Here is an 18307-nt window from a genome sequence, read left to right as displayed (position 1 = left end):
GAGCTGCGAACGGTAAGATACATCTTTTGGTGCTCCACAAAAAAAGTTAATTTTAAACATTATAACCACAGCTGACAAATCTCTCAAAATGCACAGTAATGTGATTGATGTTGTCAAGCTGTTTGGATTTATTTTCGTTTTGTTTCTGTTGTGCTAAAGTGGTAATTCCCCTTGTAGAGATCAAAGAGCTCAAAGCCAGCAGAGAGCTAATGTTGTGACTCATTTCATCTGCAGGTAAATTGTACCCGTTTTTATAGTCATTATTGTTCTTGTTTCTATTTTCTCATATGTATATAAAAAGGATGATGTTGGTTAAAATTCAGACTAAAGAAAAAATATGTTGAATTCATTGTAAACGTTAAAAAAAAAACACTTTACGATCTCTTGTTAAAAGTATCTTGATAAAATGGATGTTAAAATGTATTGCAATATTCTAAAATGTATTTCATGTCAATTAAAAAGAAAGCTCTTTGATATGCTTTGGGCAGTCTACAGAGCCAGCTGCCAACGAGGTCAAAGAGATCAAAGCCAGCAGAGAAGCTAATGTTGTGACTCATTTCATCTGCAGAAACTGTAATAAAAACATCATCATCCAGTACAGCATGAATGTGGATCTTTGGTGGGACACGTACACCGCGGTGACATAGATATATTTTGTAACTCACTAAAGATCTCCAAAAACATTTCCATTCGTATTGTAGCTTGTCGGCAGCAACCTGGTCTCTCTCAAATTCCTGACATTTATTTGATGATAGAGCACCATGCAGAAGTGAAAGATAGCATTTACACGATTGGCCTTAAGGCTCCAGTTTCATGATTGGTATCGATCAAAGCGCTTTTCTGTTGCGATGGGATGAATGAACTTGTCGGAAGAGGTCAGAACCTCCGTCACTCTTCCGACGGCTGCCAGAGTGGAGCTTGCTGATCCAATCAGTGTTACCTTTCACATCTTTATGTTCATGACAGTTGATTGGGGGAGGCATTTGAAATCAAGCGTCTCAAGACTCCTCTGGGGACTCGGAGCAAAGGGACTATGTAGCCCATTTTTTTCTCTTAATTCATGACCTTTATATTCTGACTCTGTACTTAAAAGTAGACCCAAATTGAAAAACATGGAAGACGTGAGAAAATAGTACAGTGGAACCTCGGTTCTCGACCCTAATCCGTTCCAGAACCCTGTTCGAAAACCGATTTGTTAGATCACCGAAATCATTTTTGCCATTAAAAATAATGTAAATCGTTTTAATCCGTTCCAACACCCTGAATGTTTACCTTGAATGTTCAACGTAAACATAAAGCTAACCCAGGCTAATCGTACGTTCGCGTTATCGTAATCTTCCGTAAGGAAAGATTACAATAACATGAACGTGTAAAAATGAAAAAAAAAAAGCATAAAGAAAAGAATTATGAATAGGATTTCTTACCTTTGTGGTGGTCAGCAAAAGGCGCAGGTGGACGGTGGGGAGAGGATCAGACACTCGCACACCTCCTTCATATTTGGCTATTATTTCTTTCTTAAATGCAATAGTTGTACGCACTACTTTACTTTTTTCACCCGTAGCAACTTTGCTGCTTGCACAGACTTTCTTCGGAGGCATAAAAAGGGGCTAAAACACCCGCACGCCGCTCAGCATCGCACCCTAGCGTACGCACTCACGCATTACCGGCGTTCGAACTCCGATTTTTTGACCGAACAGCGAAGCAAGAATTTCTCGAAATTTTTGGTCGGACACCGATTTGTCCGAACTGAGAGGCGTTCGAAAACCGAGGTTTCACTGTACATGGTTTTGGCACAAAATCCCTAGATATTTCATCAGTATATTCCAATTATTCATTCATTTTGAAGACAGTTTTGAACTTCCTGAGCTGTGGTGTCATGTGAAAAACACAGGCATCTGAGCAAGCTACCATAAAGGTCACATGTGTCAAACAGGCGGCCTGCGGGCCAGATTCAGGTCCGCCAAGGGATTGAATCCGGCCCGCGAGACAACACTCAGAGAAGCGCGAGAGAAAAAACAAGCGGCAGGTTGAAATATGTCAACTTGATGTTGCCAAAGAGAGGTGCCTCGAACAAAGACACTACTTGTATTTCTTTCTTTTTCTCTTGCTCTCTCTACCTCTTTTCCACCCCTTTTCTCCCATTCTCTGTCTCTTTCACTCTCTCTCTATTTTCCACCCCTTTTCTCCCACTCTCTGTCTCCGTCTCTTTCCCTCTCTTTGTCTTTTTAACCTATTTTGCTTTATTCCTTTTTCTCCCTTTTCTCTTTCTTTCTTCCTACCCTTCACGCTTTCTTTTCTCTTTTCTCTCCTCCTGTCTTTCTATTTCTCTTTGGATTTCTCTCTTTTTTTCTCTCTCTTTTTCTTGCTTTGTTCCGTTCTCTCTCCTTTTCCCTCCCTCGTTCTCTGTCAGGTTCAACCCTACACTTGTAACAAAAACCTGTATACAAAAAGGACACAGAGAATTGTGTATAGTTTACTTGCAAGGGAAGCGAACGGAAAACTGCTTTTGGTTACAGTTCCTGCAACTCACTCCAAAGCAGCCTTCCCTCACCTTGCCTTTTATTCAGAAAAGGAACACCCTAGTTACAAGGTGGTTTCAACACTAAGGGTTAGGGGTTGGTTGAAGGTTGAATTTTTCCATTGAAACCAGTTCTTGCACAACAACTTGTTATTTGAAATGTGACTGATTAACTCTCTTTATGCTATACTCCAGGAAAGGATCCTTGATCTTCAGGTCAAATCTGTAACTGATCCACACCATTTTATTCTCTCTTGCCAGGGTGTAGTGGAAGACTTTTGCTGAGAGAATATCTTATTTTGTAAGCACAATATCTCACAAGAAAACAAATAACACACATAAATTATAGTAAAGTTGAATAACTTATGTACATTATTCCAACATTCTCTTACTACTTTATCTCTCTTTTTCTTTCTCTTTAATCTACTAGTCCGGCCCCCGACAGAATGTTTGTTCTATCGTGTGGCCCCCCGAGTTAAAATGAGTGTGACACCCCTGATATAGGTTAACCTTTTAATTAGTTAAATAGGTGTTGTTTTAAAGTGTTTCGGTAGTTTTTTTTTATGGAGAATGCCCCAGCAATGTGTGGCAGGTGGATGCAAAAATCGTACAATGAAGGGTGTGTAGCCAAAATGGGGCTAACCTGAAAAAAATGACATAAAAACTAACAGGGGCTAACCGGGGGCAATCCACGAAAGGTGGCCGCAACCCCGGCAGAAAAACTCAAAGCTTGGTGAGCCAAAACAGGCTAATTGGGAACCAATAACGAAAAACAGCTATATAAAAAAACCGCGAACCTGGCCTGGAATAAAGCAATGGACACAGCAGGCTAGCTGGTTCCTGGCTGCTAACAGGGGCTAACTGGAACGGTTAACGAAAGTTGGCTGCAGCCTTGGCAGAAAAACAAAATGCCGGACAACCAAAAACACGCAGTGAGCAGCCAGACTAACCGCGAACCACTAACGAAAAACAGCTACGAGACAAACGCAAACCCAGCCTGGAATAAAGCAATGGACACGGCAGGCTAGCTGGTTCCTGGCTGCTAACACGGGCTAACTGGAACAGTTAACGAAAGTTGGCTGCAGCCTGGGCAGAAAAACAAAATGCCGGACAACCAAAAACACGCAGTGAGCAGCCAGACTAACCGCGAACCACTAACGAAAAACAGCTACGAGACAAACGCAAACCCAGCCTGGAATAAAGCAATGGACACGGCAGGCTAGCTGGTTCCTGGCTGCTAACACGGGCTAACTGGAACAGTCAACGAAAGTTGGCTGCAGCCTGGGCAGAAAAACGAAATGTCGGACGACCAAAAACAAGCAGTGAAAAGCCAAGCTAACCGCGAACCAACAACGAAAAACAGCTATGGCGGCAAACCCGAAGCTAGCTTGGAATAAACCAATGGACACAGCAGGCTAGCTGGTTCATGGCTGCTAACAGAGGCTAGCTGGAACTGTCAACGAAAGGTGGCTACAGCCTTGGCAGAAAAACAAAATGCCGGACGACCAAAAACACGCAGTTAACAGCAAGGCTAAATGACTGGGAACCAATAACGAAAAACGTCTACGTGACAAACGCGAACCCAGCCTGGAATAAAGCAATGGACACAGCAGGCTAGCTGGTTGCAGCCTGCTAACAGGGGCTAGCTGGAACTGTCAACGAAAGTTGGCTGCAGCCTGGGCAGAAAAACACAATGCCAGTGTGAGAGTTATACAAGATATCAACTCTCTGTTGGCAGAATTACTCAGATGAAAACACTCATTTAGGTTTTAACGTCCCTCGCGAATAGAGTGTGGACGACCGAGCAGCCATCTTCGCACAATCCCCTCCCACTCGGTCAGAAGGACTGGTTTATTTTCTTGACACCTAAGCAGGAAATGAAGTCACGCATAAGCGCGACTTGGCGAGAAAATGAAATACAATTGAGAAACGTATTTACGAAGAAAATGGAATTAGACTGATCTTTGAAACGTGACCATGTGTATGTGTGTGATGATGGTTTTTATATTCCTAAATATAAAAACAGGTACATTTCATAGCATAGAAGTCTGAGAAATACACATCCAAAAACAGTCAACTTAACAGCCGGACAACCAAAAACACGCAGTGAGCAGCCAGAATAACCGTGAACCAACAACGAAAAACAGCTACGGCGGCAAACGCGAACCCGGCCTGGAATAAAGCAATGGACACAGCAGGCTAGCTGGTTCCTAGCAGCTAACAGAGGCTAGCTGGAACTGTCAACGAAAGTTGGCTGCAACCTAAGCCGAAAAACATAATGCCGGACGACCAAAAACACGCAGTTAACAAGTCAGGAGAAACAACCATCCATTGTTGCATTATCGTATTATGTTATAACATAACAAGTTCCGTACTCCCATTGTCGAATGGTTCCCAGGGTGAAGGAGCTCAGAGGGAATAATGGTTACATGATTAGCCATCCCTATGGATCACTTGCAAGTTGTAACGGAGATAAAAGCATCTGAGAAGGCATTTAACAGCAGATACGATTACGCCAGAAAAAAAATTCTGTGTTGAATAATTTCTAAGAGACACCCACACGGCACTCCATAATTTTTTTTCTACCGTTAAATCCAATTACTGTGAAAATGTAGTACAACTGTACATAGTTGAAAACTCTTTCAATAACAATATTTTCCAATCAGGTATCAGTATGAGTACTTGAAGTTCACCGATACAATACTTGATATATATGTTTTTAAGAGAAAATTATTGTGTTAAAGGCTTTCAGTGTAGATGCTCTTCGTGTCACCGTTATTGTTTTATACTGTTTAAAAAAATGAGTGTGTACTTTAAGTTTGACCGTACACTGTTGATACTCTTTAAGGATGTTCGATAACAATACTATCCAAACCAGTATCAGTATGAATACAGTGGTACTTCTACTTACAAATGTCTCTAAATAGGAAAGTTTTAGGTTACAAAGTACCTGAATGGGGAAATATACAAAGGATACAAAATCAAAAATACAGTGCTGCTGTTTGCCACTCCCAAAGTTTTCCAAATGTAAAAGAACTGGCTATTGCTTAATATGTGTCTGGCAACCCAGTGCACATGTGCAGCATGCTCTTCGTTTCACTGTCACAGGTCAGAGACTACGAGGAGGAAGCTTTTCGGCAAGATCGCGGGGAGGAGTACGCAGCCATCATTCAATCAGCCCAAATTAAAGACATTTAAGGAAAATTTCATAAAGTCTTGGAATTTGTGGAAAGGAATCAGCTGGATGAAGTGTAGACAAGTCTGGCAATCGCTATCTCTGCCTCATGCATTTCCAGGGTTGGGTAGGGTTACTTTAACTTGATTACCTTCAATTACTTTTGGATTACTCCAATACCAAATATGCTAATAAAAGACAAAAGAAACTAAATATGAATAAAAATGATGACTCACAACACGTGGTAAGCTTTCTCTCCTGGCTTTGATCTCTTTGATCTCCGGCAAAACGAACATAAAATGCGACAGAAACAAAATGAAAAGAAATCCAAACAGCCTGCCAACATCATTTTTGCCGTTCCATGTATTCCGTTACTCCCCAAACCTGCACAAAATTTAGTCATATTTAGTTTCTTTTGTCTTTTATTAGCATATTTGGTATTGGGGTAATCCAAAAGTAATTCAAAGTAATCAAGTAACCCTACCCAACCCTGTGCATTTCCGACGGATTGTCAAAAGCCAGCAAAAGCAGACGTCATTGGATCAGTTTTCAAGAAACCCGGGGCAAAAAGGTAAATGAATATTTCTATTCTTAGTTTGTTTTTTTTACATCATGCACCTCTTGTTTTACGGTGACTGTGCGGTAATCTAATTTGAACATGTATTTGTTTCATGTTCTGATGCTCTTTTATGATTTATTAAAAAATATACTGGACTTTTGCAGGTCGAGGTAACACTGTACTTAACTTGAATTTAAAACAATACTTAAAATATACGTATTTAAGGTCATTAAAGCTAGCAGGTAGCCAAAGTTGAATTCAAGCCTAAAGAGTCCCAAACAATAAGCTGTCGTGTGGGTTACAAGTTAGAAAGGCAAATCTACCAGTTTTTCTCTGGGGGAGGCCATTTTGAGAGGTGGGGTCAAAAAAATGACATCATGGTTATTCTCATATCACGACACAACAAGGTGTTGAGATAATCGTAATGCACATAATTCATAGCCAAGGCCAGCAGCCCAGATTCGGTTTTCTGGGGCCTCCCCCCGAGATAGACTTGATAAATTACTGTATCGTACACCAAGAATCATTGTGTATTCTTTAACTGTATGTTTTTTTTCCCCTATCTAAGAAAGTGTCGTTTATGGTCAATATTTTTTCACCATGTTTTATTGCATTTCAAAAGGAATTCCTTTTTTTTTCTTCCATAACTTCCTTCAACTTCCGGGTTGTGAAAGGGGTTGGAGGTGAGCAGTCTAGAAAGCAGTTTGATTTAAGAGTGTCAGAGCCAGAACAGAGGGTAGACACAAACGCGTAACGATTCACAAGAAGCTTTATTGCAGAAGTGGAAAAATCAGGCGCAGGAAAACAAACACGAGATCGGAGCGTGGTCGGAATGCGGAAACGTTGGAGTAGCCGGGACGGGCGATCGGAGCAAGGTCGATGGGCAAAAACGGGTCAAGAAGCCGGAGTGGGAGATCGGAGCATGGTCGATAGACAGAACGGGTCAAGTAGCCGGAGACGATCGGGAAGTCAGGGACAGACGAGCAGGATACAGGTGAGGACGGGACAGACGGGATCGTTAACGAGCAGGATACCGGACAGGACAGGACAGATGGTATCGATACCAGATACAGGATACAGGATGACTGGGCTTGGAGATCGATACAGGATGGTTCAGGAACAGAACGCGAGCCAGAATCAAAACGCTTGCTCGCAATTGCGGAGGTTCGTTGACGGACCGACGAGGACTGAGAGTACTGAGCTTAAATAGGAGGGGAACCAATCATAAAACGAGCAGCAGCTGGAGCCAAACGAGCAGGCACAGGTAAGGGCAATGGGCAAATCCTGACAAGTGATCTGTCAAAATGTCTGAGACTCACTCTAATACTATTAATAGTATTAATATAGTACACATAACATTTCAAAGACTTTATTTACCATTTCAATTTTGCCCATTATTTCAATAAAAAACATTAAAACTTGTCTGCAGCAAAATCTTAGAACAGATATTTCTGCATTTTTATAAGAAAAAGCAAACAACTAGATTGTGCTATCAGGTTATTTATTAAATGACACAAAGAAAATACAAGGCGTGCTGGCAGTATTCATACGGAATTATTTATCCGGATACATTCTCATTTTACATTGCTCAACATACTGTTCACCCTGACAGTTGGATGCATGAACCTTGAAAGAACTTTTCAGTGCTCATTTTTTTCAGTGACCATGGCGATCGCGTTTGCTCGGGCGTGCACGAAACGTCATCCCTCCCTGACCGGACGATGAGAGTTAGTTATATTCTTTTTAAAGATTAAGCCCTGTTAAAGTTCTGTTACCCATTTTTCCATGCCTTGCAAGTCCCACCAAGCTGCTTCAGTACGAGTGGCTGGCTACACACACTCATTGTTGGAAAAAGGAAGTGGGGGCATCTTTGATGTGTAGACAAAGATCTAATCAAGGCACTCCTGCCATGTAACAGTAGTTTATGATACTGAAATCATCCCCAGGGGCTTGATATTTTACTGATGACTAGCTCCAAACCCCTTATAATAATTCTTAAAAATAAAACTAGAAAAATGTATTTTTACAATTTGGCACTTGGGGACTGCTTCTAAAAAAACCATTTATTCCTTAGGATGAATGAATTAAAAGGACAGTGTGTATTATTTGAACACTACACGTCGTTGTATGATGTAGTGCAACCACAAACGAGTGCTAAAAAGCACAAGGAAAAATACTAACTACAGAGACTGAGTGACCAAAAACCACCATTAATTGTTTTTTTGGTGTTTCTTAGGTACCCATAGCAACAAGATGGCAGGCAACCCCCTTTAAGTGAGGCTTGGTCGATCTACGAGTATTTAAGATTAGTTTATATGATAGTTCATGTCTTTTTTGCTTATTTTTGAAATCCAAATTTCATGATGAATGAGGTTATTTTTAAATTTAGGAAATAATACACACTGTCACTTTAAAAAACACTACCTCTTAAAGAAAAAAACAGTAAGAAAACAATTTTACAATAAATAAAGAAATGTTACAACAAAAATGTGATACATTATGCAGAATAACTGAAGAATAACGTGTGCTCAAGTTAAAAATCATTCTTGTAGATTCGAATAAAAAACAGAAATAAAAAAGGTATCGACAATTTATAGCCCGTTAAAATAAAAGCTTCCTTTTTTTGTTGCTTTTGGTCCTCAGTCTACATTCCTGTACCTGGTGAAGAGGTTGTAGAGGACACGAAGGGTTGATTTAAGGTCACAGTTGACAATATCTGCAAAAAATAAACGCAATTAAGGCCGTTGCGGTGGTAAGCTACACAACAATAGAGTAACCCACCTTCTCTTTGTGAAGGGTTAAGGTTGTTTACTTCGCACTCATATCCAATTATAAGCACAGCTCAGGCTGCGCTCAGCCCAAACTTACCGATTCGGTTTGTAAATATTTGACTAGCTCAGGGGTTGGCAACCCGGAATGTTGAAAGAGCCGTATTGGATCCACCCCAAAAGCATCTTTGGAGACGCAACAAATTAAAAGCTTTATATAAGCCTTACAGTTTTACAGTAATCCCTCGGTTACTGCTGTTAATGGGGACCAGAACCCTCTGCGAAACTAGGAACTACAATAACATTAGAGGATTTCTCCTTTCAGTAAAATAAAGCGATTTAGAGAGCGACCGGCGAGCTGGAGGCTAGCACCGGGTATTCATGGATTGACCCAGGGCTCTGTACTAATAAAAAGATAACAGTCACGGATGTAGCGGTTTTCCAAAAGTTGTAGCCACAGTTCATCTGTTTCATAGGTAATTAATCTGCTGCTGGTGAGAGCAGGGGTTGATTGTGAGGGTTGTTCCATAGCTTAGGGGCCAGTCACACAGACATTTGCGGCTGAATCACGGCCAGAAATTTCTGCCTTTGAGGCAGACGCTATTGGACGCATTGAGATCGCCATTCAGACGAGATACGGCAGTGCTTAACACAAGGTCGGAAATTCGCGCGCGGGCGGCAGCGCGAAAAAGTTTTGCGCTGCTCAATTCTTCAGAGCGCGGGTACACAGCCTTTCACGAGCATATCAAGGTTGAACTACGGCCAGAAATTTCTGGCCGTGAAGCAGATGCTGTTGGGCGCTGTTGGGCGCTGTTGGACGTTTTGAGACCGCCATATAGACGAGATACAGCAGTGCTTTACTCGCGGTCAGAAATTCACACGTGGTTGGCCGCGCGCAAAACTTTTGAGCTGCTCAAAAGTTTGAGCACGTGTTAAACCGCGTGCCGCACACGTGGTCAACACGAGTAATGACGCGGAAATGACGCGGAACGACGTGCTCTGGCCGCGGCCAGGGAGTGGTTACACATGGGTAGGATGGGAAATTTCAGCGGGTAATCGTGTGGGTGGAGCATGGTAATAGCATGTTCTGCGCCTGTATCGCGGTGTTATTACGTGAAACTAGCATGTTACGCGTGTGACAGTCAAACGCCTTTCTCCGCGTATATACAGCGCGATTTGCCGAGCACACGTCATTTGTGCTCGTGACGTCAAGGGGGTGAACCTGGATCCCCGTCAGCGTAGTGACCTCGTCTTAATCCATTTTTATTTCTTGACATTTCTTTTCAAGATAATAAAATAAAAATGATGCCATAGCTTGAAATCTTGATCTTCACGGGACTGTGTTTTGAGCGGTTATGATTTCTACAGCCCGGTGTTATCCGAGAAATGCATCCCTGTCGAGATTTGCATCCCCTCGCTACTACAACCACTTTTACCTCGTTTTATCTCACTTTTAGGGAATGTAATGGCGAACATATAACCAAATCCACTTCGTCTTGCATTTGTTGGGAATGTAATACAACATAAACCATTCCGTCTTTGTTTTTGTTGTGAACGTAATCGAACGGTAAATCCTCCCCCCCTCGCGTGAACGCGCATTCTGCTGCGCTTCCAACAAAAGCGATCGTATTCTATATAAAACGCTTATTAAAACAATAAAGCGGGCTAATTATAACAATTGGGAGATCCTAGTCTATATAACGCGTTTATTTAAACAATAAAGTGCGATCGTATTCTACAAAATGCGTTTGTTAACGCGGATGAAAAAGTCACCAACGTCAATGCACGCTTACAACAAAAGCGATCGCAGCAGAATGCACGTTCACGCTAGGGGGTGGGGGGGTGTGTGTGTTGCGTAGGAGTCGGATTTGGGCACAACACCGGCTCGGGAGCTTTTATACCCATGGTCCACACGAGAAAATGACGCAGAAATGACGCGATGAGGAAGCGGAACAGTCGCCGGCGTTTCTTTTGCGGGCATACCACCGATGAACAGCGGGTTGGCTAATTTTGCGCATTTTCCATCGCGGGGAACCACGGGCAAAAAAAAACCGCAAAATTTTAGCCGTGATTCAGCCGCAAACGGCTGTGTGACCGGCCCCTTAGCCATAGCAGTATACCGGACCTGGAGCCCAAATATTGTTTACTTTCTGTCCATTCCCGAAGCCAATAACAATCCACGAAGCACCTGCTGGTTATCACCATTTCTTTGCGCTCTTCTGACTTTCCTCAGAGTCCTATTTAATTGATGCATTTATTTTCAACGTAACGAGCTGATAAATGCTAGCTGTCGCCCTGCTTGGTAGTTTGTTTTGTTGACCACATTAACTTGTCCCACCCATCCACCTGACAGCATACCAACCTATCAAAGTTGGGCGCACTAAAAGCTAGCTGTCGCCATGCTTCGCAGTTTGTCTGCCTTGTGATAGCATTTGCTGAGTGCTGACTGCTGAACACAATACACAAGACGTTGATATTAGTGACAATAAAGACAATTCAATTCGAAATTGGCATATTAGTGAACCAGGGATGACCAAGGTCGTGAGGGATTACTGTGTATATATATATATATATATATATATATATATATATATTATTTGAAAATTGTTAAGAATATTTTTGTCGTGTTTGTCCTCCAGCAGGCCACATATTACTTTTGAACAAAAGCAGAGGAGCCGCTTGTTGCTGACCCCCTGACTATCATGTAACCAGGAGAAAATGAACCATTTTAAAAGGTGGCTGTTCACCTAAAAATAAAAAATAGGTTACCTTAAACCAGGGCGACCCACCCCTTTTTGATTCGCAGGCTGCATTGGATTAAAATATTTGGCAGAAGTGTCGAAAAATATGATTTACTTTATTCAAATGTACAAATACAGTCTGCAATCTGATACCTTAGCAATACATGAGGAAATAATATAATATAGGTACTGTATATCCAAATTTTCTCATATTGTCACTATTTCTAAAAAATAAATGTTACATTCGTGCAAAAATATAAATGACAAAAAAATTTAGATGAGTCTTTTTAGAATAATAGAAATAAAGACATCGAGTTAAGTCATGTGTATTTGTGATGCCCTTAATCACAAAGAGTCTCAAAGGGCTGCACAGACCAGAGATTATTGCAAACCACAGACTATTGTTACACCATCCCCTGATCTAAAACCTACATGAGGGCAAGGAAAAACTCAAAACCTCAACATAGACTACTGTATATGTATATTTCAAATTTCCTTTTCTTTATCTATAAACAAGGGGTTTGGATTGTCTTAATTGTAATCAATAACAACATAGCAAACATTGCATACAACGAGATTAGACGTGGCACTCCAGGGTAAACATGCAATAAAGAATTAAAAGTATAAACAAGATAAAAGACCATCAGGATGAAAAGGCAGAGAAAAAAATATATACAACGTAGTGCTTAGAGGGTGGCCGAAGTTATAACAATAGTGCAATGTTTGGAAATGAAAAACAATGGTACGGCCTAACAATAGTGCAGTGAAGTACAAAAACATTTAGCAGCAATAAAATCCCCAAAATAAGTCACAAGGTATTTATTTTCTGTTTTCTGCAATAACATTTGGCAGCATCCTTTTTCAAGCTAAAAGCTACCTTTTCTTACTAATTAGCGCAAAGGGCCCCCCGGTTTGATTTGCATTTCTAAATTAAAAACCTATGTTAATACTATGTTACTAAGTTATTACCGCGTTAATTATTGGAAATAGGGTTGAATAGTGGTTAGCAGATTCGCGTAACACGCAAAAAGATCCCCAGTTTGAGACCGGGTGGAAATATACTTTAGCCTGGAGAGGGATGGGCGCCACCAGAATGTACTTGCCCAAAACACCCCAGGAAATGGTGCTCCCACGACCATAGCGGTTAAGGGATCCATTGCGTTCAATGAGTTCTATTTTAGGTAAAGAAAAATGCTCTCTGGTATTTTTCACTAGGTCAGATCAAATGTGGAGGCGGGCTGTATCCAGTCTACAAACCATAGTTTTTTGACCACTGAATAATATGCTTGTGTAACAGTTTCTTACCCTCTGGTCTTGGCTTTGGTCGCTCCAGTCCGCCATCCTGCATCAGCTCGAATGAGAAAGACACGTTGTGCACCTAAATGACATGTTACATAAGATATTTCAGATATTATGCCCGTGCAACTCAGAAAGAACAATAATGCTTTTTTTGGAAAGCATTCTTAAGGCTACATCTGGTATGGAAAATTACAGTTCGCAAGAACAGAATCGAATTGTCCTTATTGTCATTTATACCAACGTTGTGAAACATTGTATGCAAACATGGCACTCCAGGGTAAAACATGTAATAAAGACTGATGAGAAACTACAGAAAACACTAGTAGGATAAATAGGCAAAACAAAATAATCATTGCAACATAGTGCTAAGAAAACTGGCCTAAGTTATAATAATATTGCACTGAAAAAGAATATTGCAGTGTAACAATAGTGCAATGAAAATAAATGCAATCACATTTAACAGCAGCAATATAAAACACCCAACATAGTTCACAAGCAATGTTCCCTGTAATTTTCCACGGGTCTGAGCGTTCACACAAAGTCGGTGAGCAACGCTTGAAACAACAGTGAGCAACCATAATCCCAAGTGTGGCAAGATCATTATTAACAAACATGTCCAAAACTTGACATCAAGTTACATTTTGCTGAGTTTCCGGCAATGCAAAATTATTTTTCTCTTTTGAATGAATTGACTCATGTACTATTGCAAAGGTTGTACGGCCTACATACGTCGTTTGTTCTTACAATTCTTTCACAAGATATCCATTTCTTTTTATTTCCTGATATATTTTGTCGCATAATATTAACATTTTTGGGGGCTTATTTAGTCGGTTGCAAGATACAGAACTGTACTTAGTCACATTTTTTGGGAAGTACAATGTTGGCAACAAGATTAACTTGATATAATTGGAAATTATTTTAATGCAACACAAACCTTTTCTTATTTTTTCCGTGTTTTTTTCTACTTTAAAAAAAAAAAATCTCATTATGTTTATTTTTTCCGACCTGTTACTTTTTCTTTTTATTCTCTAATTACTTTTTTCCTACATTTCTTTCTTTTCTTTTTTTCTGGCTTTTTTTCTAAAATTTTCCTTCTTTTTTTCTCTTCCTTTTGTTTCTTTTTTTCTCAGCTTTTCACTACTTTTTCATTTTGGTATTTTTTTTCTTTTTTGTTCTATTCCCCCTTCTTTTAAGTCATTTTGTGCATAGTTTTACATAATATTTGGTCATGTTGGGATTAAAGAAGCAAAAAACAACCCGAAGAGCCGTTTAGGACCCGAAAGAGCCGGTTCCTTTTAGTGAGCCGAGCCGAAGAAGTCGGTTCTCGACCAACTCTACTAACTTTACTCCACTTCGTTCTACTCTGACTCGACTTCAAAATACCGCATTTTAGGACACAACGTCAGGGGAACCCGTGTATTTTTACCTTCATGCACTGTAACTTTGACTTAAGTCACTTATTAATTAAGTAATTTTGAGCCCTCATTTTTGTGAGCTGGCTAGATTTTCTTGTGCGCAGAGAATGTGCGCGCAGTGCGCAATTGCGCACGCGCGCACCTTAGAGGGAACACTGTTCACAAGGTATGTATTTTTCAGTTTTATGCAATAGTAAATTGAACCTACGCACACGGCTGGATTAAAAAAAAACAGTTCTTTTTTACTACTGCAGAAACAGATGCCTGTTCAATTTAGTACATTTAATAACTTTTAGGGTAGTTTAATACTTTGAAAAGAAACAATTGAAATAGTTTAAAAAATACATAAATATAACTGGAAAGCATGATCCAGGTTGTTTAACTCATTTAATGAGTTTTCAGAAGCATTGTCCCTGAGTGCCAATAAATATAAATATGTTCTTGTTTTTTTAGACTATTATAAAGGGTATATATAGCAGGTAAGCTTAGTTAGGCAGTGTGGTGAAAAGAAACCTCCCATCGTCATATGGTCAAAGAATGTCATTTTGTGCACATCTTCAGGAACGTCGTCACCCGAGTGAACTGGATCGCCATGGTGACCGAAATCATGTGATCACTTTACCATAAAAAAATCAGGTGAGGCAAAGTTCTTGCAAAGCTAATGGATTGTTCATGCATCAGTTCAGTAGGTTTAAATAGTAAATTAAGTCAAACACTTAAAAAAAACAAAAACATTTTACTAGAGAATCACAATGACCCACCATTGGTGAGCTTATATTAGAACAGGACCACAGGCACCTCAGCTGACCTTATGGGGCACCACGTTGGAGACCCACAAAAAAGCACCAACATGAGAGTTCTGCTTGAAATGCCTCCTTTCACAAAAATCAGTTTTTTTTTCTTAGTTTTCTTTGAAACAAATCTTTTCAAGAAACTTGGCAATGTTCAACTGTTGTTTACTAAACAATGGTAAAAGCTAAAAACATACTTTTTTTTTTGCAAATTATATCATATCACTTTTTTTTATAATGAAAGATGAGGGCTTTATTTTAAAAAGTCCCATGCCTATAAAGCTACATAACATTTTCTGTAGGCCTTCAAAAATGAGTCAAGATGGCAAATATTGGCTAGCTCTCCGAATTTGAGAAAATCATATGGCATTGAATGAGTTAACACATACTCGAGTTAATTTTAACAATTGTGTGTAGCCTTCATTTGCAGAAAAACAAGATCAGCCAAGTTAAAAAAACAAAACAAACAAACATGAACTCACAAAACCTAGCCCCTGAAGCCATCACTCCAGTCTTTCCCTGCGTAGAAGAGATTACAAATGCTATGGGCTCTTGCCTGTTCTTCCAGGCCAGAAGTGTGTGTTTGCGTGTGGTGTCTGTTTGGAATCGTGCACATTGTATCGGGGTTTGCCATTCTGCTTCACAGTTTGGCAAGGGATGCTGGCCAAGACAGATACAAAAGCTTACTTTGGTGTCTCTGTAGAGTGCCTGTTTAGAATACTAGAATACTAGAGAGGCCAATAGAGAGGAGAGATGGCGGCGCATTGGACTGGCTTTTAGGGAAACAGATGGCGAGAAACCAAGCTTAGGAGGGCAGACCCTGACAATGTCTGCCTGATGCTCCTTAAGGAAAACATAGGTTTTGTGTATAAGTGTGTTTGTCAACCTTTTTGGGTCAAATATTTTTCATTAGACGGAAGAAACACCAACTTCATGGTACATCCCTATAATGAACAGTGTTGGAACTAACACGTAACGAAGGAACGCATTCTTGGCACATAATCATTTTTCTTAGTAACGAGGAGTGTAATGAGTTATTAATGAAAGTTTGTAACTTTTTTGTCGTTACTACAGGTACATTACTCTACTATTGGTCACACATCAAGCCAATAGTCAAATTCTTGCCAAATGCATCCCAGTATTGCATTGCCAATTGGTTACAACAGCGTCTGTTATTCGTGTTTTACTGTTTTGTGCTAAGTCAAAGCTGTCTACGGACCATTTCTCTTTGAAAGAACAAATCAATGGTGAGCTGTACCACCACATGCTGGAAAAGTGGTGAGTGGATAAATTGATTGATAGAGAGTCTGGTGACTTCATTTTCCATCAGTTATGGGCACCACCACACTGTGGCCTTAGGGTGAGATAGTTTCTGAACACAACATTGCCAGACGGATGGATTGGACGGTCTGGGCAGAATGATCACAATCTCATGTCCTGGCCACAGAAATCTCCAGATTTCACACCATGCAATTTCTTTTTGTGAGAGGATTGGTCTATGTGCCCCCTATTCCAAGAGACGTGGATGGGATGAAGGCATGAATAACAGAAGCTGTTGGGACCATTGACAATGCAATGCTGGGACGCGTTTGGCAAGGATTTGATTATCGGCTTGATGTGTTACGTGGTTCTCACACTGAAGATCTTTAAACATTTTATGAAACATTGAGATTGCAAGCTTTCTGAATTTACCAGAGCTGTTTTTATATTCTTAGTAGTTTTCGAAATTGACTTTCAAACATGATCACCCATTTGGATCAATCTCTATTATCAAACAATAGAACAATTTGAACATGCCTTTTCCCCAACATAAGAAGAAATACAAGCTGTCCAAAAGATGTATACTGATTTGTTCCTAAATAAAAGCCACAAACAGTTTAACTCTAAATAGCTGATAAACCTTTTTTCTATTTCATATTTAGCGTTTGCTAATGAATCTCAAATAATGGACTTACACTCGAGCAAAAAAAGGGTTATGAAAACATTCTGGAATTATAAAAATAAAGCCTAAGTGCGTAAACATGTTGGGGCATCTGTGTGTGGATCTCTTTGCACTTCAGCTTAATTTTTAAATTTCCAGAATTTTTTTTGTACAAATGTAAGCCCAATATTCTCCATACTTAATCCAAAATCTAACCTGAATAATATTAGAAAAAATATCGGCTATATAATGTCTAGGTGTGTATACATTTTTGGGACAGCCTGTACTTAAAAGAATGTCATTTCCACTACTAGTGTATGCTACAACCTCATCTGTCAGCGTGAACCAAAACGAGTCGCCAAATTATTGATTTTACTACCGCCTATGCATACTGTATCACTTATGAAAAGTAATCTACTGCCATCATATAATTTGAGAGAATATTTGTTAATGATTAAAAATTTGTGGTCAACAATAACCTGAAATTGGACTATTCCCTGTGGCCAAACCAACAAGAACACAGAGCACACCAATTCATTCAAAAGTGTAGATAGAATGAGCAAACTCCACCTTCTGGTCAAAATTTTCTGGCGTGAGGAAGAAGTTGTAAAGCGGTACAAAGTATCCTTCAAGAAGACCCATCAGGAGTACCAGATAAACACCATCTGCAAACTGACACACGGAACAGGCAGGTAAGTACACAAGAAAACGCAATTCTAAAGGAACCTTTGGCACAATTAGAATTTACAACAAGAATGTCTTTTACGTGTTATCTGTGTGCAGGTGAGGTAGTCATACCTGTGTTTCCAATTCCGACACTTCCAGGTTGAGCTTGTTCAGGTGTTTGTTCACAAATGTTATCAATGTCTAAGTAAACACAAATATAGTATTTAGATACAAAAACTGGATAGAGAAATAATGAGCGTGAACATTGATTTTGTGGTGAGAGTGCTCAGAATTAAAATAAGCTGATTTTGCACTTGTGCACATATCCTTATGATACAAATATAAGACCAAACAATTTTTACAGACACATCTATCTGTAATTTGGGGAAGTGCGGCATGAGCTCTAGCACCACCTACTGTCCCATTAGTACACACCACCTACAATATACTCAAG

At 40.0% G+C, this 18307-nt stretch overlaps 1 protein-coding gene across 1 annotated transcript in view; it reads right to left on the bottom strand.

Annotated features, from left to right (window-relative positions):
* Nucleotides 1-7736: 7736 nt before the first annotated feature.
* The window catches only part of LOC148362362 (alpha-parvin), a 36928-nt gene continuing 26357 nt past the window's right edge, over nt 7737-18307 (bottom strand). Inside the window, exons 10-13 of the mRNA XM_088339762.1 lie at nt 17986-18054; nt 17758-17859; nt 13067-13139; nt 7737-8968 (exon numbers count right to left, since the gene is read on the bottom strand). Of these exons, the coding sequence (XP_088195888.1) occupies nt 8892-8968; nt 13067-13139; nt 17758-17859; nt 17986-18054 (321 nt within the window). The 3' untranslated portion in view covers nt 7737-8891. The remainder of the gene's footprint in view (nt 8969-13066; nt 13140-17757; nt 17860-17985; nt 18055-18307) is intronic.

The sequence above is a fragment of the Urocampus carinirostris genome, chromosome 7, assembly GCF_059441175.1.
Source record: "Urocampus carinirostris isolate Australia breed hairy pipefish chromosome 7, RoL_Ucar_1.0, whole genome shotgun sequence".
NCBI classification, from domain to species: Eukaryota; Metazoa; Chordata; class Actinopteri; order Syngnathiformes; family Syngnathidae; genus Urocampus; species Urocampus carinirostris.
The sequence above is the reverse complement of the archived record's forward strand: the minus strand, read 5'-3'. Positions and strand labels throughout refer to the sequence as shown.